Consider the following 19,009-nt stretch of genomic DNA (forward strand, 5'->3'; position numbering starts at 1 on the left):
GCTAACTTACAATTTAGAAGACAGTGTTAAAAAGTTTTACGATACCTTGCCATCGGCAAGTGTTATCGCAACCCAAGTAATTCGATTGTGGATGACAGCCTTTAGTAGAAGTCCCTTGTCATTGAGCTTAACATGGAATCGGGCAGCACTCAATGATAAGAGGGAAGTTCACCAATGTGGTATCACAATGGACTGAATAGTCTAAGTGAGCCCGATACATCGGGCTGCCACCTAACCTAACCTAGGTTGGGTTTAGTGGCAGTCCGTTATTTCAGACTCATTTAGATTATTCAGTCTACTGTAATATCACAGTGGTAAACACTCGCCATATCACTGAGAGCTGAGTAGACTATTCCATGTTTAGTACAATGACAAGGGACCTCCAACGCCGAGTCCAAACCGCATTTCACATTGCTGTGAAACCAAAATTACTGAGAGGGGATAATCCACAGCTGAAAAACTTTTTGATGGAAGACTAGACATCGAATGATTAGTCTGTGACAATTTCTTTTTCGGAATAAATTCTCAAATATTTGAATATCATGAATTTTTAATTTTCGCTCCCATATTTATTTATAATTCATCAATGGGTTAATCATTAGTTTAAGTATTGATTTGATAACTGTGATTAGCTTTAGGTTTTTTTTTTATCGAAGTTGTCAAGTGGCGCGTGTTTTCGCACATCAGTTGCTATAGATTAGATTAAAGTCAGAGTCGAATGTTGCACGTTTCTCAATATTTCTCTGAATTCTATCTTTGTCGCCGCCATTATCTATTTGACATGAGGTTAATCGTCATCATAGAACACGCAATTAGATGTGACACTTGAAAACACTTGACAATCCCATTATCTTCTACTTCAAGCACCATAGAACATGGAACACAAAGCCATTGGCAATGGCTTGGTCTGTGACATTTCATCCTTACCAACTATTTACAAGCAAATACAGTGGATAGGAAAATGATTTATATACAGGGTGGCTGATATGTTATGCAACTACATAAACTGAGTTTATTTAAAAACCTTCTTTGTTTCCCAAGCGACAAATGTCGGAAATATTATTAAATTTTAGAATCAGTTTAGATTTCTTCGAATTGGCTACCTTTGAAACGAATTATGGGGCCTTCAAATGACCAACAAAGACATCACATGCTGCACGAAAGTGGCTCTGTGGTATTTTGGCTCATTTCCATTTTGGTACTTTTTTTTTGCCAACCTTACTCTCCAAAATATCCTTGGCTAAAAAAACTCGAGATTTTGGAGGCCAGTGTACGGAATATATGAAGCGAGTAACTCATTTTCTAAGCCATTCTTGGTTGAAGCGTGCTGAGAGGTGTGCGCGTGACACGAAATTCTCGTGACACACATGATTCACGAGTCGTGACCAAAATCTAAAGAAAGTCTCGTGAATGGGACTAAATTAAATATGTCGTGAGTGATAAATAAAATCGGTTCGTGAATGTGCGTGAATAAAATTTCTGCAAAATCGCGCTCACGAAAAAAAAGTAAAGATTTAATTCATACTCGTATGTTAACTGAAATTAATTTAGCTCTCGAACTATATTCTATTTTTGAATTTTGGTACCTTTGCTGATTTACGAAAATGTCGTTTATGGAAAATGTCGTGAAGCTCGTGAATTTGTCGTGAATCACAAGAATCGTCGTGAATCGTGCGTGAACGTGAGTCTTTAAAAGTAGTTCGTGCGAGAGCGCGCGTGAGTACTGGTTTTCAGGAAATTTTCCGAAAATATTCAGTTTTTAGTTAAACCACCTTAAGATGGGGGTATATTAACTTTGTTGGTAACACATCGAAATATTTCTCTAAGACCCCCATATATTCTGGGTCGTGGTGAAAGTCTGAGTCGATCTGAGCATGTCCGTCCGTCCGTCCGTCTGTTGAAATCACGCTAACTTCCGAACGAAACAAGCTATCGACTTGAAACTTGGAAGTTGTTATTGATGTAGGTCGGATGGTATTGCAAATGGGCCATATCGGTCCACTTTTACGTATAGCCCCCATATAAAAGGACCCCCGAAATTGCAGACCCTCTAAGAGAAACAAATTTCATCCGATCCGGCTGAAATTTGGTACATGGTGTTAGTATATAGTCTCTAGTAGACATGCAAAAATTAGTGCACATCGGTCCATAATTATATGTAGCCCACATATAAACCGACGCTCAGATCTGACCTCCGGAGCCCCTTGGAAGAGCAAAATTCATCCGATTCGTTTGAAATTTGGTTCGTGATGTTAGTATGTGGTCTCTAACTACCATGCAGGTATTGGTCCATATCGGTCCATAATTATATATAGCCCCCATATAAACCGATCCCCAGATTTGACCTCCGGTGCCTTTTTGAGAAACAAAATTCATCCGATCTGATTGAAATTTAGTAAGTGGTGTTAGTATATGATATTTAACAACTATGTCAAAAGTGGTCCATAGCGGTCCATAATCATATATAGCCCCCATATAAACCGACCCCGAGATTTGGTTTTGGAGCCTCTTGGAGGAGCAAATTCCATCCGAGTCATTTGAAATTCGGTACATTGTGCTAGTATATGGTCGCTAACAACCTCAGATAAATTGATCCCCAATCACACAAAAATTGGTCCATATCAAGATCATAATTTTATATAGCCCCCATATAAGCGACGCCCATATTTCAATTCTGGCTCTCTACGTACCGAGCAAAAGTCCATATCGTCCACATACCTTTTTTTCTAATACTCGTATATACCACGTATGGACTAACTCACAATTTAGAAAACGATATTAAGAAGTTTTAAGATACCTTGCCATCGGTAAGTATTATCACAACCCAAATAATTCGATTGTGGATGACAGTCTTTCGTAGAAGTTTCTACGCAATCCATGGTGGAGGGTACATAAGATTCGGCCTGGCCGAACTTACGACCGTTTATACTTGTTTGTAGCTCACACCGTAACCACCGGCATCACTTGAGTTCAGGTGGCCAACCGAAGATGCAAATTTACAACTGACCTTTTTGGCATTTTGCTTGTTCACAAACTTCTCAAATTGGAATGATTTCTCATCGGAGACAACGAGATTCGGCCACTTTGGTAAAAGCTCTTTCGAGTCTAGGTTAGGTTAGGTAAGATTTTGACAACATTTACATAGAAATAAAATGTTGATAAATTTTTCTATAGAAATAATAGTTTGATAAAATTTTCTATAGAAATAAAATTTTGACAAAATTTTCTATAGAAATAAAATTTCTATAGAAAATTTTGATGATTTCCTAACTAACTATCCAAATATGACAAATAAAACAGAAAATAAAAATAAAACTTTGACCTCGAGCTTGAATTTACAAGAGAAAACATTAGGTAATAAACAAAAAGGTCGAAAAACAAAAATTTTGCAAAATTTCCTATAGAAATAAAATTTTGACAAAATTTCCTATAGAAATAACATTTTGACAAAATTTTCTATAGAATTAAAGTGTTGACAAAATTTTCTATAGAAATAAAATTTTTACAAAATTTTCTATAGAAATAAAATTTTGACAAAATTTTCTATAGAAATAAAATTTTGACAAAATTTTCTATAGAATTAAAGTGTTGACAAAATTTTCTATAGAAATAAAATTTTGACAAAATTTTCTATAGAATTAAAGTGTTGACAAAATTTTCTATAGAAATAAAATTGTGACAAAATTCTCTGAAGAAATAAAATTTTGACAAAATTTTCTATGGAATTAAAGTGTTGACAAAATTTTCTTTAGAATTAAAGTGTTGACAAAATTTTCTATAGAAATAAAATTTTGACAAAATTTTCTATAGAATTAAAGTGTTGACAAAATTTTCTATAGAAATAAAATTTTGACAAAATTTTCTACAGAAATAAAATTTTGACAAAATTTTCTATAGAAATAAAATTTTAACAAACTTTTCTATAGAACTAAAATTTTAACAAATTTTTCTATAGAAATAAAATTTTGACAAAATTTTCTATAGAAATAAAATTTTAACAAAAATTTTCTATAGAAATAAAATTTTAACAAAATTTTCTATAGAAATAAAATTTTGACAAAATTTTCTATAGAAATAAAATGTTGACAAAATTTTCTATAGAAATAAAATGTTGGTAAATTATTTTTTGCTCGAGTGGCAATCATGATTATGACCGATATGGACCAATTTTTGTGTGATTGGAGATCGGCTATATATAACTATAGACCGATATGGACCAATTGTGGTATGGTTGCTAGCGGCCATATGCTAACACCAAGTTCCAAATTTGAACCGGATCGGATGAATTTTGCTCCTCCAAGAGGCTTCGGAGGTCAAATCTGGAGAACGTTTTATATGGGGGCTATATATAATTATGGACCGATGTGGACCTATTTTTGCACGGTTGTTAGAGACCATATACCAACACCATGTACCAAATTTCAGTCGGATCGGATGAAATTTCTTCTCTTTGAGGCTCCGCAAGCCAAATCTGGGGATCGGTTTATATGGGGGCTATATATAATTATGAACCGATGTGGACTAATTTTTGCATGGTTGTTAGAGACCATATACTAACATCATGTACCAAATTTTAGCCGGATCGGATGAAATTTGCTTCTGTTAGAGGCCACAAGCCAAATCTGAGGGTCCCTTTATATGGGGGCTATACGTAAAAGTGGACCGATATGGCCCATTTGCAATACCGTCCGACCTACATCAATAACAACTACTTGTGCCAAGTTTCAAGTCGATAGCTTGTTTCGATCGGAAGTTAGCGTGATTTCAACTGACGGACGGACGGACGGACATGCTCAGATCGACTCAGAATTTCACCACCAGAATATATATACTTTATGGGGTCTTAGAGCAATATTTCGATGTGTTACAAACGGAATGACAAAGTTAATATACCCCCATCCTATGGTGGAGGGTATAAAAATACGTAGAAATAAAATTTTGACAATATTTTGTATAGAAATAAAATTTTCATTAGAAATAACATTTTGACAAAATTTTCTATAGAAATAAAATTTTCACACAATTTTCAATAGAAATAAAGTTTCGACAAAAGTGTTGATAAAATTTTCTAAAAAATAAAATTTTGACAAAATTTTCTAAAAAATAAAATTTTGACAAAATTTTCTATAGATATACAAATTTGAGAAAATTTTCTATAGAAATAAAATTTTGACAAATTTTTCTATAGAAATAACATTTTGACAAAATTTTCTATAGAAATAAAGTTTTGACAAAAAATATAATATAATTTTGACACCTCAGCGACTCCCTTAGACCTTACATATTATTATTACATCTCTTAGTTTAATGAAAACAAGTATATACGGCCGTAAGTTCGGCCAGGCCGAATCTTATGTACCCTCGACCATGGATTGCGTAGGAACTTCTACTAAGGGCTGTCATCCACAATCGAATTACTTGGGTTGCGATAACACTTGCCGATGGCAAGGTATCGTAAAACTTTTTAACACTGTCTTCTAAATTGTAAGTTAGTCCATAAGGGGTATATATTAAACAAAAAAAGGCCGATTAAATACGTATATAATTCAGTTTGACAAAATTTTCTATAGAAATAAAATTTTGACAAAATTTTCTATAGAAATAAAAACTTGACAAAATTTTCTATAGAAATAAAATGTTGACAAAATTTTCTATGGAAGTAAAATGTTGACAAAATTTTCTATTGCAATAAAATTTTGACAAAATTTTCTATAGAAATAAAATGTTGACAAAATTTTCTATAGAAATAAAATGTTGGCAAAATGTTCTATAGAAATAAAATGTTGACAAAATTTTCTACAGAAATAAATTTTTTACAAAATTTTCTATAGAAATAAAATTTTGACAAAATTTTCTATGGAAATAAAATGTTGGCAAACATTGCTATAGAAATAAACTTTTTACAAAACCTTCTATAGAAATGAAATTTTGACAAAACTTTCTATAGTAATAAAATTTGACAATTTTTACATGGCTGTTAGAGGCCATATACTAACGATATGTACCAAATTTCAACCGCATCGGATGACTTTTGCTCCTCCTAGAGGCTCTGGAGGTCAAATCTGGGGATCGGTTTATATGGGAGCTATATATAATTATGGACCGATATGGACCAATTTTTGCATGCTTGTTAGAGACCGTATACTAACATCAGGTACCCAATTTCAAACGTATCGGATGAATTTTGCCCCTCCAAGAGGCTCCGGAGGTCAAATCTGGGGATCGGTTTATATGGGAGCTATATATAATTATGGACCGATATGGACCAATTTTTGCATGGTTGTTAGAGACCATATACTAACACCACGTACTAAATTTCAATTGGATCGGATGAATTTTGCTCATCCAAGAGGCTCCAGAGTTCAAATCTGGGGATCGGTTTATATGGGAGCTATATATAATTATGGACCGATATGGACCAATTTTTGCATGCTTGTTAGAGACCGTATACTAACATCAGGTACCCAATTTCAAACGGATCGGATGAATTTTGCCCCTCCAAGAGGCTCCGGAGGTCAAATCTGGGGATCGGTTTATATGGGAGCTATATATAATTATGGACCGATATGGACCAGTTTTTGCATGGTTGTTAGAGACCATATACTAACACCACGTACCAAATTTCAATCGGGTAGGATGAAGTTTGCTCCTCCAAGAGGCTCCGGAGGTCAAATCTGGGGATCGGTTTATATGGGAGCTATAATATTTATGGACCGATATGGACCAATTTTTGCATGGTTATTAGAGACCGTATACTAACATCAGGTACCAAATTTCAACCGGATCGGATGAATTTTGCCCCTCCAAGAGGCTCCGGAGGTCAAATCTGGGGATCGGTTTATATGGGGGCTATATATAATTATGGACCGATATGGACCAATTTTTGCATGGTTGTTAGAGACCGTATACTTAGACCACGTACCAAATTTCAACCGGATCGGATGAATTTTGCTGCTCCGGAAGACTCCGCAAGCCAAATTTGGGGATCGGTTTATATGGGGGCTATACGTAAACGTGTGCCGATATGGCCCATTTTCAATACCATCCGACCTACATCAATAGCAACTACTTGTGCCAAGTTTCAAGTCGATAGCTAGTTTCGTTCGGAAGTTAGCGTGATTTCCACAGACGGACGGACAGCCGGACAGACGGACAGACGGACGGACGGACGGACATGCTTAGATCGACTCAGAATTTCACCACGACCCAGAATATATATACTTTATGGGGTCTTAGAGCAATATTTCGATGTGTTACAAACGGAATGACAAAGTTAATATACCCCCATCCTATGGTGGAGGGTATAAAAATCCTAACATATTTTATCATACCACTGTACAAAGAAAATTTAGGCTAAAATTGTTTCCAAAAATATCTACTCCCACATACATAGACCAACTATAGTTCCAAGAAAATAATTCCATCGTTTGGATTTCGTGACGCGTGACTCACATTAGTACCAATTGTCAAAACATTTATGTGGCGGGAAAAAGGCTTAAAGCCATTGAACACAGTTGATGATAATAAACATTAACATTTCCAAGATAAACATTTTCTTCGGAAATATTCTTATATCCCTTCCCCCTCACTATCTATCTCACCAATGAAATAACAAAGAAGAAAATTTTATATTTCCGTTTTGTTGCTTTTCAATTGATGCCCTCATGGAGACACAAAATTGCCATTTGTTGTTTTTTTTTTTTTTTGATACACTTTTCCGAGTGAATATTATCAAAAGGACATTTAAACATTAAATAAAGGCACCAGTATAAATTCCAAACAGTCACATTAAAGCGATTGCTTTTGGATGTGTTTCCTGCAAAAGAATGCTCATTAAATTTTATTGCAGCCACATTATTGGGCTCTTCGTTGTAGTTGGCGTTGTTTTTGGTGTGAATTCAATAACCAAGATTGAGATATTATTGGCCAAAATAGGGAAGTTATTGGAAATTATGGTGAATGTTAAATTGTATGTTTTTAACGGAATTTTAAATGTTGTACAACATTTAAATTCAAATAAATGATATAATAACAAGTATATACGGCCGTAAGTTTGGCCAGGCCGAATCTTATGTACCCTCCACCATGGATTGCGTAGAAATTTCTGCGAAATACTGTCACCTACAATCGAATTACTTGGGTTGTGGTATCTTAAAACTTCTTAAATTTTCTAAGTTCTGAGTTAGTCCATACACGCAAAAAAAAAAAAAATAATATTTTCCTCCCAAACGAAATTTTAGACAAACAAAGTTCGTTTCTCATTTGCTTTTCGCTGTAAGGAAGTGTATTTGGGAGAAAAGTATATACATTTTGTGATAAACGTTTATTCTTTTCCAGGATGTAAAAACATTGTTTTCTTGCTAATTGCATTTTCCCTCACATCTTTCTCACATCCACGAGGTTTTTTTGTTCTTAACACCTTTTCCTGTAATACAACAGTACAAACAATGTAGAAGAAATTATACGATTTTATAAATTTTTAAAATTTTTTTACCTTTCGCCTGGACGGAGAATCGAACCGCGGACCATGCACTTTGTAAGCCAACACACTAACCGCTGAACTATTTACCTATTATGGTCATCAATAGATAAATATCCATATAAGTTATATTTATATAGCATAGCTTGCGGCGCCCACGAACCGATTAAACAAAGTTTATTTAACAGGAACAAATATTTATTTTGGCACCGTGGAGCAGTGGTTGCTATGTCCGACTTGCATGCCAAGGGTCGTGCGTTCGATCCCTGCTTCGACCAAAGTTTTTTTGTTTTTTTTTTTTATACCCTCCATCATAGGATGGGGGTATATTAACTTTGTCATTCCGTTTGTAACACATCGAAATATTGCTCTAAGACCCCATAAAGTATATATATTCTGGGTCGTGGTGAAATTGTGAGTCGATCTAAGCATGTCCGTCCGTCCGTCTGTTGAAATCACGCTAACTTCCGAACGAAACAAGCTATCGACTTGAAACTTGGCACAAGTACTTGTTATCGATGTAGGTCGTACGGTATTGAAAATATCGGTCCACTTTTACGTATAGCCCCCATGTAAAGGGACCCTCAGATTTGGCTTGTGGAGCCTTTAACAGAAGCATATTTCATCCGATCCGGCTGAAATTTGGTACATTATGTTGGTATATGGTCTCTAACAACCATGCAAAAATTGGTCCACATCGGTCCATAATTATATATAGCCCCCATATAAACCGATCTCCAGAGAAGCAAATTTCATCCGATCCGGCTGAAATTTGGTACATGGTGTTGGTATATGGTCTCTAACAACCATGCAAAAATTGGTTCACATCGGTCCATAATCATATATAGCCCACATATAAACCGATCCCCAGATTGGGCTTGCGGAGTCTCAAAGAGAAGAAAATTTCATCCGATCCAGCTGAAATTTGATATATGATGTTGGTATATGGTCTCTAACAACCATGCAAAAATTGGTCCATATCGGTCCATAATTATATATAGCCCCTATATAAACCGATCCCCAGATTTGGCATGTGGAGCATCTCAGAGAAGCATATTTCATCCGATCCGGCTAAAATTTGGTGCATGGTGTTGGTATATGTTCTCTAATGACCATGCAAAAATTGGTCCACATCGGCCTATAATTATATATAGTCCCAAATTAACCGATCCCCAGATTTGGCTTGCGGAGTCTCAAAGAGAAGAAAATTTCATCCGATCCGGCTGAAATTTGGTACATGATGTTGGTATATGGTCTCTAACAACCATGCAAAAATTGGTCCACATCGGTCCATAATTATATATAGACCCCATATAAACCGATCTCCAGATTTGGCTTGCGAAGCCTCAAAGAGAAGCAAATTGCATCCGATCCGGCTGAAATTTGGTACATGGTATTGGTATATGGTCTCTAACAACCGTGCAAAAATTGGTCCACATCGGTCCATAATTATATATAGCGCCCATATAAACCGATCCCCAGATTTGGGTTGCGGAGCCTCAAAGAGAAGCAAATTTCATCCGATCCGCCTGAAATTTAGTACATGATATTGGTATATGGTCTTTAATAACCATGCAAAAATTGGTCCACATCGGTTCATAATTATATATAGCCCCCATATAAACCGATACCCAGATTTGGCTTGCGAAGTCTCCAAGAGAAGCAAATTACATCCAATCCGGTTGTAATTTGGAACATGGTGTTAGTATATGATCTTTAACAACCGTGCCAGAATTGGTCCATATCGGTCCATAATTATATATAGCCCCCATATAAAACGTTCTCCAGATTTGACCTCCGGAGCCTCTTGGAGGAGCAAAATTCATTCGATCCGGTTCAAATTAGGAACGTGGTGTTAGTATATGGTCGCTAACAACCATACCAAAATAGGTGCAATCACACAAAAATTGGTCCATATCGGTTCATAATCATGGTTGCCACTAGAGCCAAAAATAATCTACCAAAATTTTATTTCTATAGAAAATTTTGTCAAAATTTTATTTCTAGAGAAAATTTTGTTAAAATTTTATTCGGTTCATAATAAAATTTTCATCATTGTCAAAATTTTATTTCGATAGAAAATTTTGTTCAAATTTTATTCGGTTCATAATCATGGTTGCCACTCGAGCCAAAAATAGTGTACCAAGATTTTATATCTATGGAAAATTTTGTCAAAAGTTTATTTCTATAGAAAATTTTGTTAAAATTTTATTTCTGTAGAAATTTTTGTCAAAATTTTCTTTCTATAGAAAATTTTGTCAAAATTTTTATTTCTATAGAAAATTTTGTGAAAATTTTATTTCTATAGAAAATTTTGTTAAAATTTTATTTCTGTAGAAAATTTTGTCAAAATTTTATGTCTACTTTGTCAAACTGAATTATATACGTATTGGATCGATCTTTTTTGATTTAATATATACCACGTATGGACTTACATACAATTTAGAAGATGGTGTTAGGAGGTTTTAAGATACCTTGCCATCGGCAAGCGTTACCGCAACCCAAGTAATTCGATTGTGGATGGCAGTGTTTAGAAGAAGTTTCTACGCAATCCATGGTGGAGGGTCCATAAGCTTGGGCCTGGCCGAACTTACGGCCGTATATTCGGAAGATTCCGAAAAAATGTTCAACATTACATTGTAGTATATGAAATTTTGAACTGTAAAATGTGTCTTATTAAAGACCTAAAGTCAGAAAAGAACAGTGATTGATATAAACGAAATGGACTGTGTTGTTGTTTCAAAAATAACTTTTTTTATTGAAAAAATAAAAAATTTTTTAACAAACGAATTTTTTTGGTGATAAAAGTTTAAAATTTTCCAAGCAATTCAAAAAACTCTAACAAAGGAAAAACGTTTTCGGTACACGTTTTCCAAACGTTTTTTTTTTTCTTTGCGTGTACGTGGTATATATTAGACAAAAAAGTTATGTATAGGTAAGTGTACAAATAATTACGAATCGACATGGACTTTTACACGGTACGTAGAGAACCAGAATTGAAATATGGGGGTCGCTTATATGGGGGCTATATACAATTATTGATATGGACTAATTTTTGTGTGAATGGGGATCGATTTATCTGAGGGCTATATACAACTATAGACCGACATGGACCTATTTAAGCACAGTTGTTAACGGCCACATACTACCACAATGTACCAAATTTCAACTGACTCAGATGAAATTTGCTCCTCCAAGAGGCTCCAAAACCATATATTGGCATCGGTTTATATGGGGGCTATATATGATTATGGACTGATATGGACCACTTTTGGCATGGTTGTTAAATGTCATATACAACCACCACGTACCAAATTTCAACCAGATCGGATGAATTTTGCATCTCCGAAAGGCACCGGTGGTCAAATCTGGGGATCGGTTTATATGGGGGCTACATATATTTACGACTGATATAAACCAATCCCTGCATGGTTATTGGATACCATATACTAACATCACGTACCAAAATTCAACCAAATCGGACGAATTTTGCTCTTCTTACGGGCTCCGGAGGTCAAATCTGGGGATCGGTTTATATGGGGGCTATATATAATTATGGACCGATATGGACAAATTTTTGCATGGTTGTTAGAGACCATATACTAACACCATTTACCAAATTTCAGCCGGATCGCATGAAATTTGCTTCTCTTTGAGGATCCATAAGCCAAATCTGGAGAACGGTTTATATGGGGGCTATATATAATTATTGACCTATGTGGACCAACTTTTGCATGCTTGTTAGAGACCATATACTAACACCATGTACCAAATTTCAGCCGGATCGGATGAAATTTGCTTCTCTTAGAGCGATCGCAAGCCAAATTTACGGGTCCGTTTATATGGGGGCTATACGTAAAAGTGGAGCGATATAGACCAATTTTTGCATGGTTGTTAGAGACCACACGGATGAAAAAGACTGTTTTTCATATGTTTGGCTATAAACATTATATGTTTGGAACACAAATTTTTAAACACAATATTTTTGAGTGCAAGCATATAATGTCCATAAACTAGCATAACATGTTTGGGACATGTATGTTAATATGCTAGAACATATTATGTTTGGGACATAAAATGTTTGTAAATATAATATGCTTGGATGCAAACATATATTAATTTAGAAATAGCATATAAACATATACGTGTTTAGTAGCTTGGAGCGCTATTTAATAGGGAGCGATATTGAATTAAGTTGGTGGTTGTTGCTTGTTATTACAAAATTAACATTTTATTTTTCCTTGGGCAAATGATCAGCTACTTCTTTGATCCTTACAAACTGTGTGGTCCGCTGTTCGAATCCCCGTCCGGCAAAAGGTAAAATTAAAATAAAAAAAATCATACAATTGAATAATTTCTTCTACAATGTTTGTATTACAGAAAAAGGGGCTAAGAACTAAAAAATCTCGTGGAAGTGAGAAAGATGTGGGGAAAGGCAGAAACAAAATTTTGAGCATTCAGGTCGAAAACCTATGTTGTTAGCACCTGTATTACCTGTATTACCTGTTTATTTTCGTAATTCATTATTATTGTAAATATATAAATAAATAAATAAAATTTTGAGCACAATATTGTTTGGGAGAATTTTTTTAAGCATATAATATTTTTGGGTGCAAAATGCTTCCAAACATATTATATGTTCACATAATAACATATTGTTTTTTGGAAGACAACATTATTGAATTTGGATGCAAAAATACAAAATGTTTGGAACTTAGACTACCAATATGCTTTCAAACATATTATATATTGGAAGAGATCAAACATATAAATGTTTGGGCAATACCCAAAAATGTATATGCTTGAAGCAAAATATGTTTGGGAGTATATGTTACAGAAGCGATTTTTTGTGAGCGTGCATATACTAACACCGCGTACCAAATTTCAGCTGGATCGGATGAAATTTGCTTCTCTTAGAGCGATCGCAAGCCAAATTTGGGGGTCCGTTTATATGGGGGCTATACGTAAAAGTGGTCCGATATGGCCCATTTGCAATACCATCTGACCTACATCAATAACAACTACTTGTGCCAAGTTTCATGTCGATAGCGTGTTTCGTTCGTAAGTTAGCGTGATTTCATCAGACGGACGGACATGCTCAGATCGACTCAGAATTTCACCACGACCCAGAATATATATATACTTTATGGGGTCTTAGAGCAATATTTCGATGTGTTACAAACGGAATGACAGAGTTAATATACCCTCATCCTAAAGGGTGATACGGTCAAAATTTGGTCAAGGCAAAACGCGTGTAAATTGGTGAAATCGTTTATTTAAAAAATCAAATTAAATTTCTTTTTCAAGTTCTATTAGTATAAAATTCAGGAAAAATATTCAGTTAGGCTTTAGCTTTTCCAAATCCGAATTGCCGGGCCTCACGCTTGACATCTGCCATCAGATTTTGTACAGCCACCTTGTCCACCTACTTCGCCGCAGAAAGCCAGTTTGCCTTGAACTGCTGCTCGTCCTTAGCAGTTTTTTTGGTCTTCTTTAGGTTCCGCTTGACAATAGCCCAGTATTTCTCAATTGGGCGGAGCTCTGGCGTGTTGGGAGGGTTCTTGTCCTTGGGAACCACCTGCACGTTGTTGGCGGCGTACCACTCCATGGCCTTTTTACCGTAATGGCAAGATGCCAAATCCGGCCAAAACAGTACGGATCAACCGTGTTTCTTCAGGAAAGGCAGCAGACGTTTATTTAAACGCTCTTTCACGTAAATTTCTTGGTTGACAGTCCCGGAAGCTATGAAAATGCGGCTTTTCAAGCCACAGGTACAGATGGCTTGCCAAACCAGATATTTCTTTGCCAACTTTGGTAGTTTTATGTGCTTGAAAATATCTGCTATCTTTCCCCTTCCTTTTGCCGTATAAAACTCCTGTCCCGGAAGCTGCTTGTAGTTGGCTTTGATGTAGGTTTCGGCGTCCATTACCACGCAGTCAAACTTCGTCAGCATCGTCGTGTACAGGGATCGCGCTTTGGCCGTCGTATTTTGTTTATCATCGCGATTTGAAGTCACTACCTTCTTGTAAGTCGATAGTCCGGCTCGTTTTTTGGCTCGATGCACGGTTGTAGACGATACACCCAGCTTATTTGCGGCATCTCGGAGAGAGAAGTTAAGGTTTCGTTTGAACTACCGGCAACTCTCTTTGTCGTCTCAGCGGCTTCCGGTTTTCGATTTCCCCCCGATCCAGACTTCCTGGCTGTCGACAAACGTTCCCCAAACACTTTAATTACATTTGTAACGGTTGATTTGGCCACTTTTAGCGATTTTGCCTGCTTTGCGTGCGAGTAGCTCGGATTTTCGCGATGCGCGAGCAAAATTTTGATACGCTGCTCTTCTTGCTTGGACGGCATTTTGACAACTGAAAAGTGAATTTCAAAATCAAAATAGGAGCAACATTCTACACACACACACCTTCAAAATGGGGTGTGTTCAAGTTTTTTAAATGCAAACTTGAAAGAAATACGTCAAGTTTATATTGACCAAATTTTGACCGTATCACCCTTTATGGTTGAGGGTATAAAAAATGCATATCCTTACACTGAAAAAAACATGTCCTGTTCTAAAGATTGGTATTGATTCCGAGCCAAAGAAACGGAGAATACAAGTAAGTATACACAATTCTCTTTTAAATTTGGGTTTTGTGTACTTGCTTCTAGGTAACAAATTTTAATTTTTAGCTTTTTTCAGCTTTTTTTCTTCATATGCTATCAAAATCCTTTAAAAACGCGTTAACGACAACTGTATTTTCCAAATTAGGACTCGACTTCCAGTAGTAATTATGCCATGTTTCAATAAAAATAAAGTGTTGAAAAACATGTCAAATATTTGAACGATTTTTTGCTTTGTAGTCAAGATGTAAAAAGACAACAAATTTAAAGACAATTTCATTAAATTTAAAGGATTTTTCTGAATTATTAAAGTCAAGTTGACCTTAGTCCAAACATTTTTTCTTTCATGTTATGATACCCGTTTTTAAGTGAAATCACTTAATTATAAGGACAATACGACTTCATTGAAAAGTTTATCGACTTTTGGGCAAGGAAAAAAACTTTATATTAGAGAAATGCGTCTTCTATGCTAAGCAAAATCTGCACTCGTATTTTAAAGACATGAAATCTTTGACCCCACAATAATATTTTTTTTTTTTGATTGTACTTACCCAACATTCGTATCACAGCTTTACGTGATTGTTGATGTCTGGACTCTCGATGCATTGAACCTTGCTGGACACCTGAAAATAAAAAAAGAAATTGAATTAATCAAAAATATATATTTGTGGACTTTGGATTAAACCAACATAGGTGGAGATACACAGAAAAAAAACTATTACCAAAATATTTCCAATTAAAAAGTTGATTGAAGTTGAAATTTTTTTTTTTCAATTACTAAATTAATTGATACAAATAACTTTTTAATCATGAAAAAAATATTTCGTGCGGTTTCCAAAAATAGTAAGAATGAACTACGGTATGGTCATGATTTGGCGCCAAAGATTTTTATAGCCTCCACCATAGGTTGGGGAGTGGTATATTAACTTTGTCATTCCGTTTGTAATACATCAAAATATTGCTCTAAGACCCCATAAAGTATATATATTCTGGGTCGTGGTGGAATTCTGAGTCGATCTGAGCATGTCCGTCCGTCCGTCTGTTGAAATCACGCTAACTTTCGAATGGAGCAAGCTATCGATTTGAAACTTGACACAAATAGTTTTTATTGATGTTGGTCGAATGGTATTGCAAATTGGCAATATCCGTCCACTTTTACGTATAGCCCCCATATAAACCGATCCCCCGATTTGGCTTGCGGAGCCTCTAAGAGAAGCAAATTTCATGCGATCCGGCTGAAATTTAGTACATGGTGTTAGTATATAGTCTCTGACAACCATGCAAAAATTGGTCCACATCGGTTCATAATTATATATATTTATATCCATCATATAAACCGTTCTCCAGATTTGACCTCCAGAGCCTCTTAGAGGTCCAAAATTCATCCAATCCGGTTAAAATGTGGAACGTGGTGTTAGTATATGGTCTCTACCATCCATGCAAAAATTGGTCCACATCGGTTCATAATTATGTATAGTTCCCATATAAACCGATCCATAGATTTGGCTTGCGGAGCCTCTATGAGAAGCAAATTTCATCCGATACGGTTGAAATTTGGAACATGGTGTTAGTATATGGTCTCTAACATCCGATCCGGTTCAAATTTGGAACGTGGTGTTAGTATGGGGCTGCTAACAACCATACTAGAATTGGTCCATATCGGTCTATAGTTATTTATAGCCGATCCCCAATCACTCAATAATTGGTCCATATCGGTTCATAATCATGGTTGGCACTCGAAACAAAAATAATCTACCAAAATTTTATTTCTATTGAAAATTTTGCGTTACCGCAACCCAAGTAATTCGATTGTGGATGGCAGTGTTTAGAAGAAGTTCCTACGCAAACCATGGTGGAGGGTATATAATCTTCAGCCTGGCCGAACTTACGGCCGTATATACTTATTTTCTTTACTTTTTGTTAATTTTTTCTGCTATGAGAGGATGTAATTTCGTATGTTTTAGTTAAAAAGTATACCAGGGCATTAAACTTTCCTGGTTTTAAAAAAGCCTTTTGGAAATCACAATATGTAGAGTATAATTAAGTTCAATTTTCACAGAAGGTAGTTCATTCTTTCTGTAAAACTGTTTACTTTTTATACCCTCCACCTAGGATGGGGGGTATATTAACTTTGTCATTCCGTTTGCAACACATCGAAATATTGCTCTAAGACCCCATAAAGTATATATATTCTGGGTCGTGGTGAAATTCTGAGTCGATCTGAGCATGTCCGTCCGTCCGTCCGTCTGTTGAAATCACGCTAACTTTCGAATGGAACAAGCTATCGATTTGAAACTTGGCACAAGTAGTTTTTATTGATGTAGGTCGGATGGTGTTGCAAATGGGTCATATCGGTCCACTTTTACGTATAGCCCCCATATAAACGGACCCTCAGATTTGGCTTGCGGAGCCTCTAAGAGAAGCATTTATCATCCAATCCGGCTGAAATTTGGTATATGGTGTTAGTATATAGTCTCTAACAACCACGCGAAAATTGGTCCACATCGGTCCATAATTATATATAGCCCCCATATAAACTGATCCCCCGATTTGGCTTGCGGGGCCTATAAGAGAAGCAAATTTCATCCCATCCGGCCGAAATTTGGTACATGGTGTAGATATATGGTCTCTAATGACCACGCAAAAGTTGGTCAACATCGGTCCATAACTATATATAGCCCCCATATAAACCGATCCCCCGATTTGGCTTGCGGAGCCTCAAAGAGAAGCAAATTTCATTCGATCCGGCTGAAATTTGGTACATGGTGTTAGTATATGGTCTCTAACAACCATGCGAAAATTTGTCCATATCGGTCCGTAATTATATATAGCCCCCATATAAACCGATCCCCCGATTTGACCTCCGGAGCTGCTTGGAAGACCAAAATTCATCTGATTCAGTTCAAATTTGGTGCGTGGTGTTAATATATATGGCCTTAAACTTCCATGCAAAAATTGGTCGATATCGATCCATAATTATATATAGGCCCCATATAAACCGATCCCCAGATTTGACCTCCAGGAGCCCCTTGGAAGAACAAAATTCTTCTCATTCGGTTGAAATTTGGTACGTGATGTTAGTATATGGTATCCAACAACCATGCAGGAATTGGTACCTATCAGTCCATAATTATATATAGCTCCCATATAAACCGATCCCCAGATTTGACCTCCGATGCCTTTTGGAGAAGGAAAATTCATCCGATCTGCTTGAAATTTGGTACTTTGAATTAAATTTATTTTTTGGAAACCAGCCAGTTTTACAATTAGGCACTAGTACAAGTCCATTGTTAATCTGATGGCAAAGTTAACGTATGTTTATTGCAAACACTTTACATTGTATTAGTTTGTTTTTTTAATTTTAAAAAATTAAAAAGAAATAAATTTCCCCTGCCCAATGAAATTTTCTTTATTTCAAGTATATTTGAACTAAACATGGGTATTAAATTTTAATGACCATGCAAATAAGTTAAACGCTATGTTAAGCTTATAGATTATTTTTGCTCTTATTGGAAGGAAAATTTTTCCAAATGGTAGTTAAAAATTCAAAAATGCCACTAAATTCTTGTTATTCAAAAACGCATTATGGGAGTCTCAAAAAATGAAATACAGTTTAGTTTAGTTCATTTTACCCATAAAAGAGGTCACTTGTTTTTTTTTTTTTTTTGAAAAATAAAACAAAAATTATTCAAATATTTTACATTATGTACCAAATTTCGCCATATTTTTCAATGATTTTACAATCGATCGATATTCCAAGCAAGTCTTAAGTAACAGTCTGCCCCCATATCTCAATCTAATATAACCCTTAGTTTGACTAAATCGAAAATCAACTATAGAGCTTATTCAGCACCATTTGTGCAACTATTTCTCATTTGTGGCATTGTCGATGGCGATAACGACTCATGCATTGTATTT

At 35.7% G+C, this 19,009-nt stretch overlaps 1 protein-coding gene across 1 annotated transcript in view; it reads right to left on the bottom strand.

Annotated features, from left to right (window-relative positions):
• Positions 1–19,009, bottom strand: part of CapaR (Capability receptor) — a 182,606-nt gene that overhangs the window by 43,629 nt on the left and 119,968 nt on the right. The window contains exon 8 of the mRNA XM_075306255.1: positions 15,643–15,714. Coding sequence (XP_075162370.1) covers positions 15,643–15,714 — 72 coding nt within the window. The remainder of the gene's footprint in view (positions 1–15,642; positions 15,715–19,009) is intronic.

Source organism: Haematobia irritans, chromosome 4 (assembly GCF_050003625.1).
Source record: "Haematobia irritans isolate KBUSLIRL chromosome 4, ASM5000362v1, whole genome shotgun sequence".
In the NCBI taxonomy this organism is placed as follows: domain Eukaryota; kingdom Metazoa; phylum Arthropoda; class Insecta; order Diptera; family Muscidae; genus Haematobia; species Haematobia irritans.